At 40.5% G+C, this 17,672-nt stretch overlaps 1 protein-coding gene across 1 annotated transcript in view; it reads left to right on the top strand.

Annotated features, from left to right (window-relative positions):
- Window positions 1–17,672, top strand: part of kcnn4 (potassium intermediate/small conductance calcium-activated channel, subfamily N, member 4) — a 28,667-nt gene that overhangs the window by 4,672 nt on the left and 6,323 nt on the right. The window contains exons 2-5 of the mRNA XM_037785780.1: window positions 4,987–5,082; window positions 6,713–7,149; window positions 11,541–11,757; window positions 15,525–15,635. Coding sequence (XP_037641708.1) covers window positions 4,987–5,082; window positions 6,713–7,149; window positions 11,541–11,757; window positions 15,525–15,635 — 861 coding nt within the window. The remainder of the gene's footprint in view (window positions 1–4,986; window positions 5,083–6,712; window positions 7,150–11,540; window positions 11,758–15,524; window positions 15,636–17,672) is intronic.

The following is a 17,672-nucleotide window of genomic DNA, read 5'->3' as shown; positions in this document are numbered from 1 at the left end:
TATCCTACTCAGCTGCGGTCTAAGAGGGCGACTGATCTGCAGGTTTTTATCCATCTCTGCCACACCTGTCCTGTACAGTGTCCACCTGCAGCTTGTTAAACATCAGTCCCCTGATTTCACTCATCCTGATGCAGTGTTTGACTGGGTCACTCTTACCGCAATAACAAAATGTCCATATGTATGCTGTAGGTGTAGGTGGTAACTTCAGTGAAATCACCTGGTGCAGTTTTGGATTAGCTAAACCTGCACATGTTTTACCTGTTGCGATGTCTCCTTCCTATGCCTGTCCCACTACACCAGTATATTATTACTACTGGTTATTATTTGTAAGCCTATCCTTAAGTTTATTACAGGAAACGTGTAGCTCCATGAGTGACCTACGCACAAGAATCTACATGAAAGCTAACGAAACCACACCGACTAACAGACCAAATTAGAAAACTTAAATCAGTATTTCTTCGGCAAGTATTTATTTATTACAGTATATACAAACAAGACCACTTTCTTTTGCGCTGGATTCAGTGTTTTATTTTTTAATTATTTTTGCTTGATACCTTGGGTGGCCTGTCCTGGTGACGGTGGCTCAGTATACGTCCAAGACTGAGAAACAATCTGTTAACCCAGATTAGGTTCACTGGGCTTGAAATTACTGTTTCCAGCATGAAAACTTTACAAAAATAATTTTAGAGACTCGGCAAGAAGCTTGTTGTTGAACCCTGTGATGGAATGTGGTGAAATGTTGAGCTTTTGTGGGGTCTTGTAATTAGCCCTGGATGAAATACAGACGTGATGTGGATGCTACAGGAAAAACTGTGGAAAACGGCGTACCTTGCCAACGTACGTCACACCATACCACCTACACGCTCAAGTTTCCTCAAGTTTGAAATTATCTTTTTTAACTGTAAACCACATGAAACTGTACTTTCCGTTAAAAGCTTCCATTGACGTTGCATCAGTTGCACCGATATGCGTGAATGAAGGGTAGAGGTGCGCTTTAACCTGCGGAGGCAAAAGTAGGCTGGCAGAAGTCAAATGCTTACAGTATGTGGCAAAGAGTGGAGGTGACAGTAAATTGAAAGTAGACTAGCCGACAACGCCACCCGGGGATTTCCACCCCAGGAAATACTAAACAGAGCCTTGGAGGCTTTTCTGGTAAATGGATAAGGCACACAGATTCGTTACTGATCAGGCAGAGACGCGTTTGCAAAAGAAGTCTTATTGAAATTGGTCAAAGAAAAAGCCCTAAATAAGATGGGACTGGATTTGTAGGGAAGGAAAAGATGATTAAACTAATATGGAGTTATTCAAATGGTTATTTTACGATATCTAAAAAGGCCTAATACAAAATTTCAAATATAAAATACTACAGCTGCCAGTCCAAAATTAAGCTAAACAAAACTAAGCTGAGGCCACTGTTGGAGAGGCAGACTACACTCAGGAGGGTGCAGGGGTGCGACCACTTACTCACCTTAGGTGCAACACAGCAATCCTCACAGTAAAACTATGGTGCAGTCTATTTGTGTCCCAGTGCTCTTAACTCACATGCAATAGGTGCAGGTACCTCACCATGGGTGCCTAGCCACCCAATAAAGTGACTCAGTTTCTGAAAGAAAAATACAAAAAGCTTAAACAACCAAGCAGAATAAACACAAACAACGAAGTTGGTGAAAAAGCAAAATTACTCAAGCCGATTAACAAAATGGGCAACGCTAATACTCAAATCAACAAAGCAGCTACTCAAACCAAACTAATAAACTAAGGCAAAAAGAACAAAACAATACTCAAACAAATCAAAGTATTTTAAAAGGGACAAAAAATGCGTATAAATGGGGCAAAAACAGCAGCAGTGTTACTTTAGGTCAGCTTAAAATGAAACAAATATTAACAGGGCTAATAATGCTGCAACTTAACAGTACTAAATCCTGAGCCACCCTACCCACCACCATGGGGCATCACAAAGAATTGTTCAGCATAAGCAGTGGAACCATGGGCAGGGTAAGATCTCACTAAAATGATTTAAAAGATAAACTACAGTTTAAACCAGCAGTTTATGTACCTGCAGCAACACTACAACAGCATGCCAGGCAGAAGCAAGAGGCCTAAACAGGCCTCAGGTACCTTATATAACCTGGTCTGATTAGTGGGTTGGTGGAGGAGGAGGCAGGTAAGGGGCTGCGTTCAAAAACTGCAGACATTAGGGGAACCAAAACATGCACTAATCATGAAAACAATGGTTCCTTACCACACTTCTTAATTCATCTGTGTCTCAGCTGTCAGTTCACTGATGTGGAAAGTATTTAATTACAAGCGCTCTCGTTACTGTAATTGAGTGGCTTTTTATGTACCTTTTTTTGCAGTACATTACAGATTCAATAATTCCACTTTAATTTGGCCTATAAGTACTGTCAATTACTTATGAAGCTCAATTTGGAAAGGCAAGAATTACAGAGTAACCACCAGTTATATCAGCAGCATATTGCATTTAAATTAATTGGTTATATTATGTTTTATGGAAAGGAAATCTCAAATAAAACCTTTATTATAAAGATGGATTGATTGGTATTCATCATGAAAAGCACACTCAAAGCACATTTCTTTTTACTGAGAAGTACATTTTTCATATGGATCTTAACATGAATGAGTTGTATACCATTTTATCATCCATAATGGCTGCGACTGACTATTATTTTCATTATTGATTGTTGATCGTAATTGATAGGTCAATTGTTTTTTTCAATTCATTGATGACTGTTTGGCCTATAACATGTCACAAAAAGCATGGCCAACAGACCAAAACCCAAGAGTGTTTAATTTTTTCATAGTAAAACTATGAAAGTAAAGTTGGGGTTTCATTTTCTGTTGTTCGACAAATTGATTAGACAACTAGATGTTTCAGAACTACAATGTAGTTATGATGTTCAACCAAAATTTGTACCAATTCAGTCTGAATTAAAGGTACACAATAAAGTCAGTTGATGAAAAAGCACTTGTCCACTACTGAAGTTACTCACATTTAATGCTTGGTACAGTTGGCAGCACAACTGTTCTTGGGTGAGAAGCTGGTGAGGGATCGAGTCCTTCTTGAAGTCTATCAGCTCGTACTTGTTGGTCTACCCACAGTGTCTTGGGGAAGATAGCCGTTCCAAATTGTGAGAAAAAAACCCCCAAAACAAAACAATGATTGTTTTTACTTTTGTTTATTTATTTCTAAATTGTTTATAGGTGCATTTTGGTTACTTGGTACACATGTGCTTTAAGGGTACATATTGAAATAATAATAATCTCAAGCGAAAGGAGTTGTATTCTGTTTTCTATTGTCCTTTTTGCTCCTTTGAAACCACGCATAAAAAACAGAAATTGACAATACACAAAGACTCAGTTGGCTATATGAAAGATTTAAAGCTGCAGTGGGTAGAAATGGAGCAAATATGATTAAAAAAAAGTTATTTTTATAAAATGGTCACTATATCCTGACAGTACTGCATGAGACAGGTAATCTGAAAAAAAAATCATGTGCCTCTGTGTCCTCCGGTGTCCTCCGGTGTCCTCCGGTGTCCTCCGGTGTCCTCCGGTGTCCTCCGGTGCTCCTAACGGCATCTGCAAGATTTCACAGACCTGAGGAAAACAACCAATCAGAGCCGAGCTGGAGCCTGCCGTCTCTGAGCAGCTGTCAATCAATTGCAAAATCCGATCAAATGGTCAAACTAGGCAGCGCTGATCAAATATGAATCAATACTCTGTTACTGTAATGCCTATTTCACACCTCAAATGTTTTCAGAAACATCTTGTAGTGTACTGTTTGGCTGTAAAATGAGAAAGTTTGTGACCCCGCAGCCATGTTGACATAAGTTGAGGAAATACCAAGCACCGCTCACCAGCCGGAGCACAGCTAATAGGAACGCTTTCTCTCAATGAAATGACCTGTGATTGGCCAAAGTCTCCCGTCACAGGCTAGACTTTTAAAGCCTGAAAACAGAACCATGAGGAGGTGCAGAAGTCTAGTTTTCTCTCAGAACACTTGAATTACAATATGCTGAAGGGATTGTTATGGAATTGTTGCCCAATGATGCCAAACACATTCTGCCTACTGCAGCTTTAAGTTAGCTAGTTACTTGATGAGAGCCTGGAAGAAAGAGTTTACTGTTGTAGCATTTCTTTTCTTTCTTTTGCTATTCAGTGCACAATGTATTTAACATTCTCCACATAAAAACACATGAAATGCTTGCAATGATGTAGACATGCATATAATGTTACTACTGATATTTTTCTTTTAATTTTATATATGTGTTACTGGAATATGTCTAACCCCCTTGTACAGTACATTAATTCAAATTCAAATCACTTTTTTTGTCCCCGAGGGGGCAATAGTAGAGGCTCGTAGAGTAGTACAATTAACAACACAATACAGGAAAAATCTAAACATCTTGAAAGTTAAAAATAATGATACTAATATAGTACTAATAAATTATGATACTAGTAAGATACTTATAGTAGCGCAAAATAGTGCAGTATACACAGTACACGGTACGTATGGATATAAAAAAAATGGATGAATATGAATGAAAAAGCAGTCCAGGGCTGAAGCCATGTGCAAGTCTGTAATGGACCAAATTTCTGGCTAACTAACTAACTATGCATTATGTATATAATGTAGGCTACTTATATAGGACACTGCCCACAGGACAAGCTTTTGTACTGCAAAAGGTCAGTCAGGAGGCCACATTAGCCTGCAGTGACCATATGTTACAAAGTCACTGTTTGGAACTTGTACTTCAGTAATATTTCTTTAAAAGCAGTCTGAACCTCTCCTTGTATGATATAATAAGCACTTCTACGTGATTTGGGTAATCTGGTCTTTCCATCCCTGTCCTTACATAAGAAACTGTTCCGCTATTTCATAAAACCTTGATAATGTGGAACATAAATGGAAAGAAATCAAATCTTTATGCCTTTATGTTATCTCCCTTTCCTCCATTTCCTTCCCAGGGCTCAAAGATTGGCTTATTCATCAACTGTTCCATCAGCCTGTCCACTGGGTGTCTCCTGCTCCTCATCATAGCTTTCCATTATAAAGACATCAGGGTGAGTTTGTCTTTTCCCCTTTTGTTTCCAACAGTTTGGACGCCCTTGTTATGATGTGGTGTTCGCCCTAGTGAGAGCCTGTGCGTGTTTGTGTATCACTTTTTATACCAGCACATGTTTGTTCCTAATTGGCTTGGCGAGAATGATGCTTTGTTCAAGATGCTTGAGCGTTTTAGAAGGAGCTCTCGGTCCACCGATGGTAGCCTCAACACTGATTATCTGTGTTATATTTGCCGAGTGCCTAAAAAACCCTCAGCCCACACAGGCATGCACAATGTTGCAGCTGCGCTATTTTTCCAATCCGCATGGCTCGCTGCCGTCGTGTGTTGAATTCAATATACGTGAAGGGATGTGGTTGAAATTAAACAGAGTAAACATTCCTTCATTTGTACTTGTGCACACTCACAGCATGGGTATTCAATAAAGAGCAGCATGAACAGCAAGTGCAGAAAGGCTGCTGGGTTTATAGTGTTTTCAGCGTGGTTGCAAGTCATGTGTGTCTGATACAAGCGAGCTCCATGCATGTGGGTAGAGGAGATAAGAGGGGACAGGCTAAGGGTGGAGACAAGCACACAGGCAGTGCTCAGCGATGCCTGATGTAGCTTCAAATCTTGGGTGTCAGAGGTGACAAACTTAGTCAAGCCAAGAACATCAAGATGCTTCAAATCAGTGGAGCAATTAAAGAAAGTAATGTCCTTTACTTTCTTGGACAAAGTGAGGCACAGTATAGAGTATATTGAGGGGATGAACACATTCCTTACATGTGAACAACTCATACAAACCAGTATGCAAGTTTTTCCACTTCAGATTGCTGTTGGATATTAGTGGCTTCATATCTTTGGAGTCTTAAAGAAACACTTCTCTTATCACAGACCTTTACAAAAACAATGTACCGTAGAGAACTGCATATTTGCATTTTGTTTATCTTATCTTCGTTTTTAGTTTGAGATGCAAAACACACACATATCCAAGCATGCCACATGAGATTAGTTTTTGTGTGACTTTTTTTCTAACAAATACATTTAAAGGTCTTATTGATAGCATTTTTGATGTAGAAAGATATGTAAAAAAAGAAAGATACAGAATAAAAGTATGACTTTTGACCGGTCCAAAATGAATGTTCTGTTTATCTCTGTGAAAGATATCTGACATTTGATTCCCACTTCTCACAACGCTTGTGAGCCATCTGTGAAACGACGGGGTTGGTATCACATGTTATCTCTGTCGTCAGCAATTACGTTGCCAGTTAGTGAGGAAAAAAACTGGTTGAGATTGGCGTTAAGTGCCTGGCAACCACTTGTTGTGAAGTGAATGCAATGGAACAGGGGAGGGAGAGCGTAACATCTAGTGGCTGAATTTGATCAATGTTATCAATAGCATCTTCAAGGTGAATCATGAAATATGTTTAATGAAATATCCTAATGATAGCACATCAACAGGTGCAACTAAACCGGTAGCACCGTGCTTTACTAGGAAAAAAGAGGTGAAATTGGAGCCAGTGAGACAATATAATAGTTTCAAAGAGAAAATAGGGTGATTTCCACACATTAACATGTGATTGTATTGTGTATGCACTTTTATCATTTTCTTCTCTCGCTCTCTGTCTGTGCTGTCCTCGTCCATCTTTCAGCTGTTTGTCATTGAAAACAACCAGGTGGACTGGCGCATTGCCATGAGCAGCCACAGGGTTCTTGTGATCACTCTGGAGCTGTTGGTCTGTGTCATCCACCCTGTTGGCGAATACTGGGAGGTGAACTTCCACGCCAACTCCTCTTCCTCAGCTCCGCACTGCGTTTCCAAACACCACGGCGAGGCCCTGATGAACATGGAGCTGCTGTTATCGATGCTGATGTTCCTCCGCTTGTACTTGGTGCACAGGACCATCCTGCTGCACAGCAAAGTGCTGCTGAGCGCCTCCTACAGGAGCATCGGCTCGCTCAACAACATCAACTTCACCTTCCGCTTTGTGCTCAAGATACTGATGGACAAATACCCGGCGCGCACGCTGCTGGTCTTCATCCTCGGCTTCTGGGTCACTGCGTCCTGGATGCTGACTCTGTGTGAGAGGTAGGGAAGAGAAAATGTCTCAAAATACAAGTAAAACAACTGAAAAAACTGGTATGATGTATGTTCTCTGTGCATACTTAACATTATAACACAAATAAGAGACACATAAGACCTTGCACCAACCCTGGGGATTAACTGTTTATATTATGAGGGACATCCATCAAAAATAGGAATTGTCTCATTTCTGTACGCTACATATACAGCAGATGATTCGCTTTGCTTTGTATAAAGTCTGAAAGCAGGGATAAACAGCTAGCATGGCTCTGTCCAAAGTTAAGGTATGGTAAAAAGTTATGGTTTTACAGATAGTTAGGTGCGGTACTATTTCCTGGCCAGGAACAGTAACTTCCTGGAGTCTTTAGAGGTGCTGGTAGGCACATTTTTTCCAACATACAACATGGATATATTTTTGCTCCAGAACCACTGGCGGGCTGGCTATTGGGAGCATGGATGTATAAAGAGAACTGGAAACAGCGTTGGAGGAGGGCACCCGTTCATTCCTATGATAGTTGTTCAGTGGCGCATGAAGCCAAAATGGCTCGACTGGCGAGTAATATTGTACCCGGATCATCCTGCGATCTTCTGCATCCATTGGGCCCATAGAGCAGGCGCAGTAGCGTTTTCTTTAACTCCGCCTCCCAGCCCTCATTCCAGCCTCGGTCTGGGTCTCATTCACATGAACGGAGAAAGGAAAATAACTCTGGATTCGGCTATTAGTGCATTTTACAATTTTTATGACCTAATGATTTAAATAAGGGTTATTTAAGTGTTCATACTTGGAAGTTGATTTACCTAAAAAAAAATGATCTGCTGATTTACAGACGTCTCTTTCCCAATGTAAATCTATGGGGAAAAGTATTTTTGGGCCCAATAGCATCACGTGACACGGAAGTTGTAGTACCACCGTTTGGCCACTATAGAAGTTTGCATCAAAGCCTGGCGCACTTCCTGATTGGGAAGCTTGGGAATTTTCCCAGTGGGACGGTCTTGTGAGGGCTGACCTTTCTTTTCTTTCTTTTATAAAGATCTTTATTGACTTTTAAAAAGCTTAAAAAATGTACAACCCCGGCATGGGCCAGCCTGGTCCTCGCAGCCACAGACAGCACAGAGTGGCTGCGCTGCCTGCCAGACTGGGCCAATCTAATACTTTCAATATTGAGGGGGGATACGAGTAGCACCTCCAAATTTGGACTGATCCTGGTTTTTGTTGATATCTGATTGGCTCAGTCATTTTCATCGTGAACTTGACGAACTGTTACTAGTGTTCCAGCTCACCTCGGCTTGCCTGGCCGGTCTTGTTTTGATTCAGTGCAGTGGTGATGTGCTTATAACTGAGAAGGCAGGTGTCAGCAAGACATCCTCAAGTGTCTTGAAGGTCTTCAGCATCATCAGATTCTCTTTATACCGCAACAAAGGCGTAGATTTTGTGGGGAGACCAATGGGGCTTAGAGCAAGTGATTTTAGTGCCTTTTACACTGCTTTTCTATGTTGCACTTAACTGATCTAAAATGTGGACATGTTTGTCTGCAGAAAGAGCAGTTCCAGAGATGTCGGTAGCTGCAGGCAATCAGGAGACACACATAAGCACCGTAATTATTTGAGTTTAGTCAGAGTTACTATTACGAAATGATCCTACGCCCTTGTACCACAAAAACTGTGTTAGTGTTCAAATTGGGCCCTCCAGGCGTTCACATGGAAGGCCTCTTCCTCTCAAAGTCCTGGGCTGAATTTCAGTCCCAGTCCGCCCCTGCAGTCCAGAACAATGAAATAAAGTGAATTTGAGTGTAAAAGGTCAACTTAAAATTTCCCTAGCCTGCAACAGTAATGTTCCTTTGACATATCAGAGTTTAACCTTTGCCTGATTGTTTCTAGTTTTATGAGTTCCTGCTCAGTAAATATTGACTGGACTCAACACGTACAACATGTAACAGCGAAAGAATGCCAGTTGTTTGCTGTCCACAATAATCACTATGGCTATTAGTTTTAACACTATCATTCTCCACGTGCTGTGTGACGGTGAACTTTAAATACACTCAGTTATCATGGATTGTGCAAATACGTGACTGCCCAAGGCACATTTTTCCTTTGAATCAAAGTAAAATCAAATTAGGTGAGCAAACTACGTTTTTATTTTTCTTTCAATGGAAGGCGTTGGACTTTGGACAATGGTTTTCAGTTATTGGAGGCTTTTGTGCTAAATAGTGAATAGAGCTTAGCATAGGATTTCGTAGTCTAATTATACAGTAAACATGATTTACAAAATACCTACACCAGTGAGTAATGTTTTATGATTTATTTCACTGTTACTCTCTATTATGAAAGACACACACACACACTACAGCTCAGTCTGTATCCTCCCCCAAACCTCCACACATGCACATGAACAAACCTAAATATTTGGTAGTTTAACATTCCTCCACAAACCTTGATGGTCAATTTGACTTTCCTGCTCAGAATGGACGTCCAATAACTGATTTGATAATTGCTGTTTAACGCGAGCCAACTAAACGTCAACTTTATCCTTCGCAGTCTGTTTGGCTGTTTGAACAGCGTGAGGTCATTTTGTTCATTTGAACCCTGATGGGAGGTTTAGCCTTCAGTTTCACGTGTCTCAGTCGTATGTATGTTTTGATTTGTCAAAAGTAATAAAAGAGCTCATGACTGATAGCTGATAAGACCACCAAACCTTTTAACACGGAACTGTTGCACCAGCCACATCCAGGAGACAGATGAACTCTTTGTGTGGTTTCAAGTGGACATTGGACTTGTGCTTTATAATGTTTTACAAGTTTACATTAGTACCCACTTCCTGACTTCCTAAATACTGTAGAGCATCCGCACTGATAACACAGTTTGATTAACACACCACACCTTTATCAAACTCAGAAGACTCATTGTGCTAAGGAAATGTTCCATTCAATGCTGTATCTAAGACATAAAGATAAATACAATCATAAAAAGGCTCCTGGAAAGGATGGTCATTTGGTACTAATTACAAAGTTAGTTGGGAACAGGAATTAATCAGTTAGTACACTTCCAGTTACTTTATTCCAATTCAGTAGAAATGGAGCAAATATGATTAAAAAAGATATTTTTATAAAACGGTAATTATATTCTGACAGTAGTGCATGAGACAGGTAATCTGAAAAAAATTGTGTGCCTCTGTGTCCTCCGGTGCTCCTAATGGCATCTGCAAGATTTCACAGACCGGAGGAAAACAACCAATCAGAGCCGAGCTGGAGCCTTGCCGTCTCTGAGCAGCTGTCAATCACTCGCGTATTCGATCAAACGGTCAAACTAGGCAGCGATGATCAAATATGAATCAATATTCTGTTACTCTAATGCCTATTTCTGTCCTCAAATGTTTTCAGAAACATATTGTAGTGTACTGTTTAGCTGTAAAATGAGAAAGTTTGTGGCCCGGCAGCCATGTTGAGTTCAGTTGAAGAAATACCAAGCACCGCCCACCAGCTGGAGCACAACCAATAGTAACGCTCTCTCTCTGAAATGACCTGTGATTGGCCAAAGTCTCCTGTCACGGGCTAGATTTTTTAAAGCCTGAAAACAGAGTCATGAGGAGGTGCACAAGTCTAGTTTTCTCTCAGAGCACTTGAATTACAATATGCTGAAACGTTATTATGGATTTTTTTGCCCAATGATGCCAAAAACATTCTGCCCACTGCAGGTTTCAACACAGTAGTTAGCTGAACATGCAAACATTTTAATTTGTCTGTAGGCAGGCATTCAACAATGAGGTAATGAGGTACCTTGATTTGTTATTTACCATTCCCAACTGGTTATTTTGTCCATTACTGAAAGCTTTCAGAAAACTTACTTTATCAAGACATATACAGTATTGCTATTGTAATATAAGATTACATACCTCGATAGAAGATTGTAACCGTCTCACCCACTCCTATATATGGAGAATAAGGTTTCTATATCAGTTTAATAAATCAGTAATAGTCTGGATGACTACTTAATTTGGTTTGTATAGAGCAGTCCTTTCACAGTAATACATCTGGAAATCCACAATTTTTTATAAACTCAACACCACTAACTAAACTTAAACAATTTTGTCTCTATTTTCTCGATAAAACCCACTGAATTACATAATCATTTCAAGGAAACTACCAAGGAAATAGACCCTAAAAATATAATGGCATCTCATTAAAAATAGTTGTGTTTAAGTAAAACATGGTTTTGTTTACAAAAGTTGGAAATGGTTATGAATGTTTAGATTTAACATGGTTGGGCTTATGTAAAAGTTAATTATGGCTACGCTATGTTATGAATGTGGCTGGGACTTTGCGCATAACTGAAGTCCATAAGAATACATTTAACATGTTTTGTTAGGACACAGTCTCACTGCTACTTTCTCCCTCCTGCAGACAGCCCCAAGCAACGACAGGCCACATGGACACGGCCGCAGGGACAGGCCGCATTGACACGGACGCAGGGACAGGCCGCATGGACACGGCTGCAGGGATAGGCCGCATGGACACGGCCATGTGGCTCATAGCCATCACCTTCCTCACAGTGGGCTATGGGGATGTGGCCCCCTCCACAAGCTGTGGCAAGGCGGTGTGTCTCTTCACGGGAGTCATGGTAACTAGGTTGGGTTGCTTGTTTCATGCCCGTTATGAAATATAAAGGTTTTAAAAACTATTTTGTGCTAAATAAATTCCATGCAACTGTGTACATATTGAAGTATATATAAACACTTGTTAAGGCATTTCATTTCAAGTGCTTGCTTTGCCCTCTTTGGCTTCTTATCAGAGAATGACTGGTTGGTGGTTTTAACACAAAAGACATCTAATGCTCAGTTCGATAAACACAAAGATGTTGTTTTACTTCTGTATGTGTTTCTAAGCAAACCACCTCCCATTTCTCTGCATAAGCCACAAAAACAAGATGTTCTGTTGCCACTCTTTCTCATTTTCACCTCATTTGTTGTGGTTTCTGCACAGGTGCATTTCTCCCGTACTTTCACTTTTATTCAGTTTCTTCATATTCTGCTACTACTCGTCTTCTATCCCATCTGAGGCTCTCTATGTTCCGTTCCTCCTCAATATGTTATGTTCTGATTTGTTCTATTTTATTGCCTTTTGTTCCATATTGATCTGCTCTTTTCTGTTTCGTAATGTTCCATATCGTCCCCTCTGGTTTGTTTCATTCCCTTCTGTTTCTGTTATGTTCCATTGCAGCAACTCTTTTCCCATTTTCCTATTCAGTTTTTCCCATTTTACATCGGGTCAGTTCAGTTAGGTTCAGTTAGGCCTTTTGTGTTCTATCCCAGCCTATTCTGCACTATATCTTATATACGACCCTTTTTGCCCAGCTGCACACCCTAGTGGTGCTGACAGACCTGAATGCCTTCATTCCCCTGTGTGTGTGGGATTTAGATCACAGCTGTAAATGAATGACTGGTGCTTCTGCAGGACCTCGGTGGTACCAGGCACTCACACGAAAAAGAATTAGGGAGAGAAACTGTCAGCATGCAGTGGGGCGCTGCTGAAGTCCACATAAAACATCAGCATGTAGCGTGATGTCATTGTTTTGCTGCGCTCACTGACTTTTTCTCTTTCGTCATGTCTTGCACAGAAATTGTGAAATACGGCACAGTAAATTTTGCTTGTTGCTTATCTCATCATATAGAATAAAAATAAAAGAAACAAGTTAAAGTATCCCAGAGAGAAATTATAGAAAGCACCACAGCCAGTTCAAATGTTACGAGCAAATGAGAGCATAACGAACCTCTCACAGTGAATTTTTTGAAATTACAGCATGATAATAGGCTCGTTCGAGATGAGCCAGGCCTGCGCAGAATCCCCGGTTAGATTTGTGTCTGAATTGATCCCGACTTGCTCTGACGTCAAGCACACGATAGGCAACGATAACCTCACGGGATCAAGGCGGCCGCAGTTTTTAGAGCCGCAGTTGCTCTTCACTGACTGCAAGACCCAGGGCATTATGGGAAACGCCTGGCTGTCGCCTGATCAAAGAGCTGACTGGTTCTTAGTTTAGACAACAAACATCATGTTTTGTAGAAAATCCTAACTTTCTGTGATATTTAAGTCTGTAATTCTGCTGTGGCAAGGCGGTTTGTCTCTTCACGGGAGTCATGGTAACTAGGTTGGATTGCTTGTTGGGCTTATTCATGCCCATTATCAAATACAAAGGTTTTAAAAACTATTTAGTGCTAAAGAAATTCCATGCAACTGTGTGCATATTGAAGGAATTTATATATAAACACTTGTTGAGGCATTTCATTTCAAGTGCTTGCTTTGGCCTCTTTGGCTTCTTATCAGAAAATGACTGGTTGGTGGTTTTCACACAAAATACATCTAATGCTCGGTTCGATAAACACAAAGAAAGTCTTATCTTTGTTTTACTTCTGTATGTGCTCCTAAGGAAACCACCTCCCATTTCTCTGCATAAGCCACAAAAACAAGACGTTCTGTTGCCGCTTTTCTCATTTTGTTTTGTTGTGGTTTCTGCACAGGTGCATTTCTCCCGTACTTTCACTTTTATTCAGTTTCTTCATATTCTGCTACTACTCGTCTTCCATCCCATTTGAGTCTCTCTATGTTCCATTCCTCCCCAATATGTTATCTTCTGATTTGTTCTGAAGACTGTAATTCTGTAATATGAAGGTTTCATCTGTTAACAAACATACCGTATGTTGTGTGGTTGATAATAATAATAATAATAATAATAATAATAATAATAATGAGGGTTATTTATATAGCACTTATCAAAACGAGTGCTCATTATAATGTGCTTTTCAAGACAGACATAAAAATAATAAAGGATAGAATCCAATGCCAGATACATACACATTTACACATATATTTACAAATAAAGTATAAATAAATCCGAACGTAGCCTACAGATCGGATCTAACAGGATGTAACTATTCCTGTGACATCCTGTAAATTCTTTGAAGCCTGCTGGATACGGCTGGAAACTGTCCGACTCAACCGCAGCTTTTTGTCACTGCCCCCCTGCTGCAGCCGCCTGATCTCGTCTACCTTTCAGGCGAGGCGCAGTTCATCTCGAACGATCCTAATATTGTGATTTTATGGTCATGCAAAGGAGTGGCAAGGTGAAGACTGAAAAGGCGGAAGGGAGGGTCTGAGATAGAGACGGAGGGCTGAAGGAATGGGGAAATGATACTTGAGATAAAACACAAAGAGTTACAGTGAAGTAACTGAGAGTGAGGAGTGGCTGTGTGCTTGAATAGGCAACAGACTACGGTTCCCTGACTCACCTCTGCTGCCTTTAATTCTGGTACAGTCAGATAAGAGTCGCCGCCGTGGTTCTGGATGTGGGCACAGCGAGTCTGGTTCAGACACCTCTGTGACAGAGTGGAAAACAATCTTTCCCCTCTCTCTCTCTCTTTCCCCATCTGCCTTGTTTTTATAAGCTTCCATCCTTATAAGGGAAAACTTTCCACCATATCCATTTTTAGGTGGTTTATTGCCTTTGGCACCACTACAACAGGAGGGTGTGCCAACCTGTGCCCGTGATTTGGAAAAAATAAATAAATTTCCTTCTCCCATCAGGGCAGTTTTGGGAAGCCAATCACTGGGGCTCTCACACCTGTAATATGGCTGAACGCCTCTATGGTCAGCACTTCTGCTCGACTCCAGACATAACTCAATTTGCAGCTGTGTTCAGGGGTTGACAACAATGTTTGCATCCCATCGCTGTGTGGAGATGGATCCAAGGAAAGAGTTTGTACCTCCTGGGTTTCACAGACGGTGTAATTATAGATATTTTGGGGCTGTTGGAGTGAAGCATAAATATATCGTTTGCTTTTTTTTATGCTCATGCTTGATCTTGCTCTCTTCTTCTTTCTCTCTCTTTCTAATGCAAGCTGAAAAAGAGGAAAAACAGGTAAAGACTTTTATCATTATCCTTGATGAAAGTGAACTCAGCGCAGTGATTTATCTGTGTTTCCTGTGACATCATGTTGTGTGACTATGTAGATGTGAATCGCTCTGTGGCCTATCTGAAACCTCACCATCGTTCTCTCCAGCAATAGCGTGCAGCTATTCTCAGAGGAAAGCAGCACTATAGCGGTGCCACAGATTGAACTCTCTGTGTAAATATAACTTTGATTTATTGGATGGAACCATATGAGGTATGAAGATCAACATTCAGTTTTCTGAAGAAGTGCGTTCCCTTGAGGGGGAATGGTGGAGCCAAACACACAAGACCCAAACGTTTCTCTTGAGTTCTGCCTTGTTGATGCCACTACAGTATCCAGGATCATTCTCAAACGGGTACATGATTATTGGGAAAGATGGTAGATATATCAGTAACCATGCCAACCCTGTGTGTGTATGTGTTTGTGTGTTGGGTTTTAGGGTGTAGCCTGCACTGCCATGCTGGTTGCAGTCGTTACCAAGATGCTGGCGTTGAACAAAGGAGAGAAACATGTGCACTTCTTCATGCTGGACATCCAGATCACTAAAAGGGTAAGAGCAAAATAAGTGAAGTTATCCAGCATATTAACATTTTATAGTTTACATTGATGAAAACACTGTAATATGCCTATAGGACGAACATGGCAACTCACCGATTTGTGATGTATCCTTTGCAACAGTTTCTTCATCAGAAATATGACTTTTGGATGCATGGCCATTCTCACTTGCGATTTTGCTGTTTCTTATCCTCTGGCAGGCTTCATCTGACAAGTGTTGCTTCAAAGACGATACCAGTAAATTGTATTTTTCATTTTTTGGCCCATTTACTACAAATCATGCATACTTTACGTTACTGCTAACTCTGTTTCAAAACGCGCTGTAATGTTTCCCTTTAATTTCTGTATGAAAATCAGCTTGCAGAAACCTGAAACTTGTTTAAGTTAGGTATAATCCATCACCATGAACACCACGTCTGTGTTTATTGTTGTCAAAGTCCCTGGAACTTGTGCAAAAGGATTTGAAAAGTCTGTTCTGCAGTGCCATTACACTTTGGTATGCTTTGGTAAATGCTTAGCAGTTATGCTAAAATGTTAATTGTATTGAATGCGCCAAAACCAGCATACCATAAAGCAGAATTCAACAATTGTCTGTGGAGGATTTAAAGCAGCAGTAGGCAAGATTGGAGCAAATATGATTAAAAAAAGTTATTTTTATAAAACGGTCACTATATCCTGACAGTAGTGCATGAGACGGGTAATATGAAAAAAATCACATGCCTCAACCAATCAGAGCCGAGCTGGAGACTGCCGTCTCTGAGCATCTGTCAATCACTCACGAACTCTGCCCAAACGGTCAAACTAGGCAGCGCTGATCAAATATGAATTAATATTCTGTTACATTAATGCCTATTTCACACCTCAAATGTCTTCAGAAACATCTTGTAGTGTACTGTTTGGCTGTAAAATGAGAAAGTTTGTGACCCGGCAGCCATGCAAACTTTCTCATTTTACAGCAAAACAGTACGTTACATTTGAGGCGAGAAATAGGCATTACAGTAACAGAATATTGATTCATATTTTATCAGAGCTCTCGAGTTTGACCGTTTGATCGGAGTTCGCGAGTTGATTGACAGCTGCCTCCGTTGAATGAACAGCCAATAGGAACGCTCTCTCTCTGAAATGACCTGTGATTGGCCAAAGTCTCCCATCACGGGCTGGATTTTTTTAAAGCCTGAAAACAGAGCCATGAGGAGGTGCAGAAGTCTAGTTATCTCTCAGAACGCTTGGATTACAATATGCTGAAAGGTTATCATGGAATCTTTGCCCAATGACGCCAAAAACATTCTGCCTACTGCAGGTTTAATGAAAATAAGGGTCTTTACATACAAATATGAACACATTAACAGCTCAATATAGGTCAGATGATTGATTCTTAACCTAGAAAATCATCTTATGTATAGCTCATGTGACAAAATAAACCTTAATGACATCCCAGGCCGTACCAACTTTGACAAAGACATACATATTTAAATTAAAATGTCCAACATAGCAGGTGCAACAAGAGTCTAACGGGAGCTAAAGAACCTGATAATAGTGGCTGTTATTTTTGTGATAATATTTATCTAATAATTAAATAAACTTCCCTACATAAACATTTAGTAAACAGTCAACATGCCGTCTCTTTCATCCGAGGCTACTGCAGTGTAGCAGGACAAATAAGAAGAAATGACGAAGCGGATGAAGCAGTCAGGATGGAAGCGTCTACTACTTTCCGTGTCGCGTGCATATTTTGGGTTTCGAGTCTTATTAGAATGATTTTTTGTCCTTCAATGAGAGACATCAGAAGACAGGATTGTGTGGGAAAAGAGGAGGGAGATGCCAACCTCTTTATAGCATTTTCAAGGCGTCAAACAGAGGAAATCATCTGTCAGGAAAGAAACTTGTGTCAATTCAGGACGGTGCAGCGACGGGCAGGAAACTGGTCGAGCTTACGTACGCGTTTGTTTGTGTGTGTGGAAGTGGAGGGGGCTTGAAGAGGATTTTGCTTGTAGGATTGGACAGGATTCAAGTGTTTACTTATTGATGGGAA

The sequence above is a fragment of the Sebastes umbrosus genome, chromosome 11, assembly GCF_015220745.1.
Source record: "Sebastes umbrosus isolate fSebUmb1 chromosome 11, fSebUmb1.pri, whole genome shotgun sequence".
NCBI classification, from domain to species: Eukaryota; Metazoa; Chordata; class Actinopteri; order Perciformes; family Sebastidae; genus Sebastes; species Sebastes umbrosus.
The sequence above is the reverse complement of the archived record's forward strand: the minus strand, read 5'-3'. Positions and strand labels throughout refer to the sequence as shown.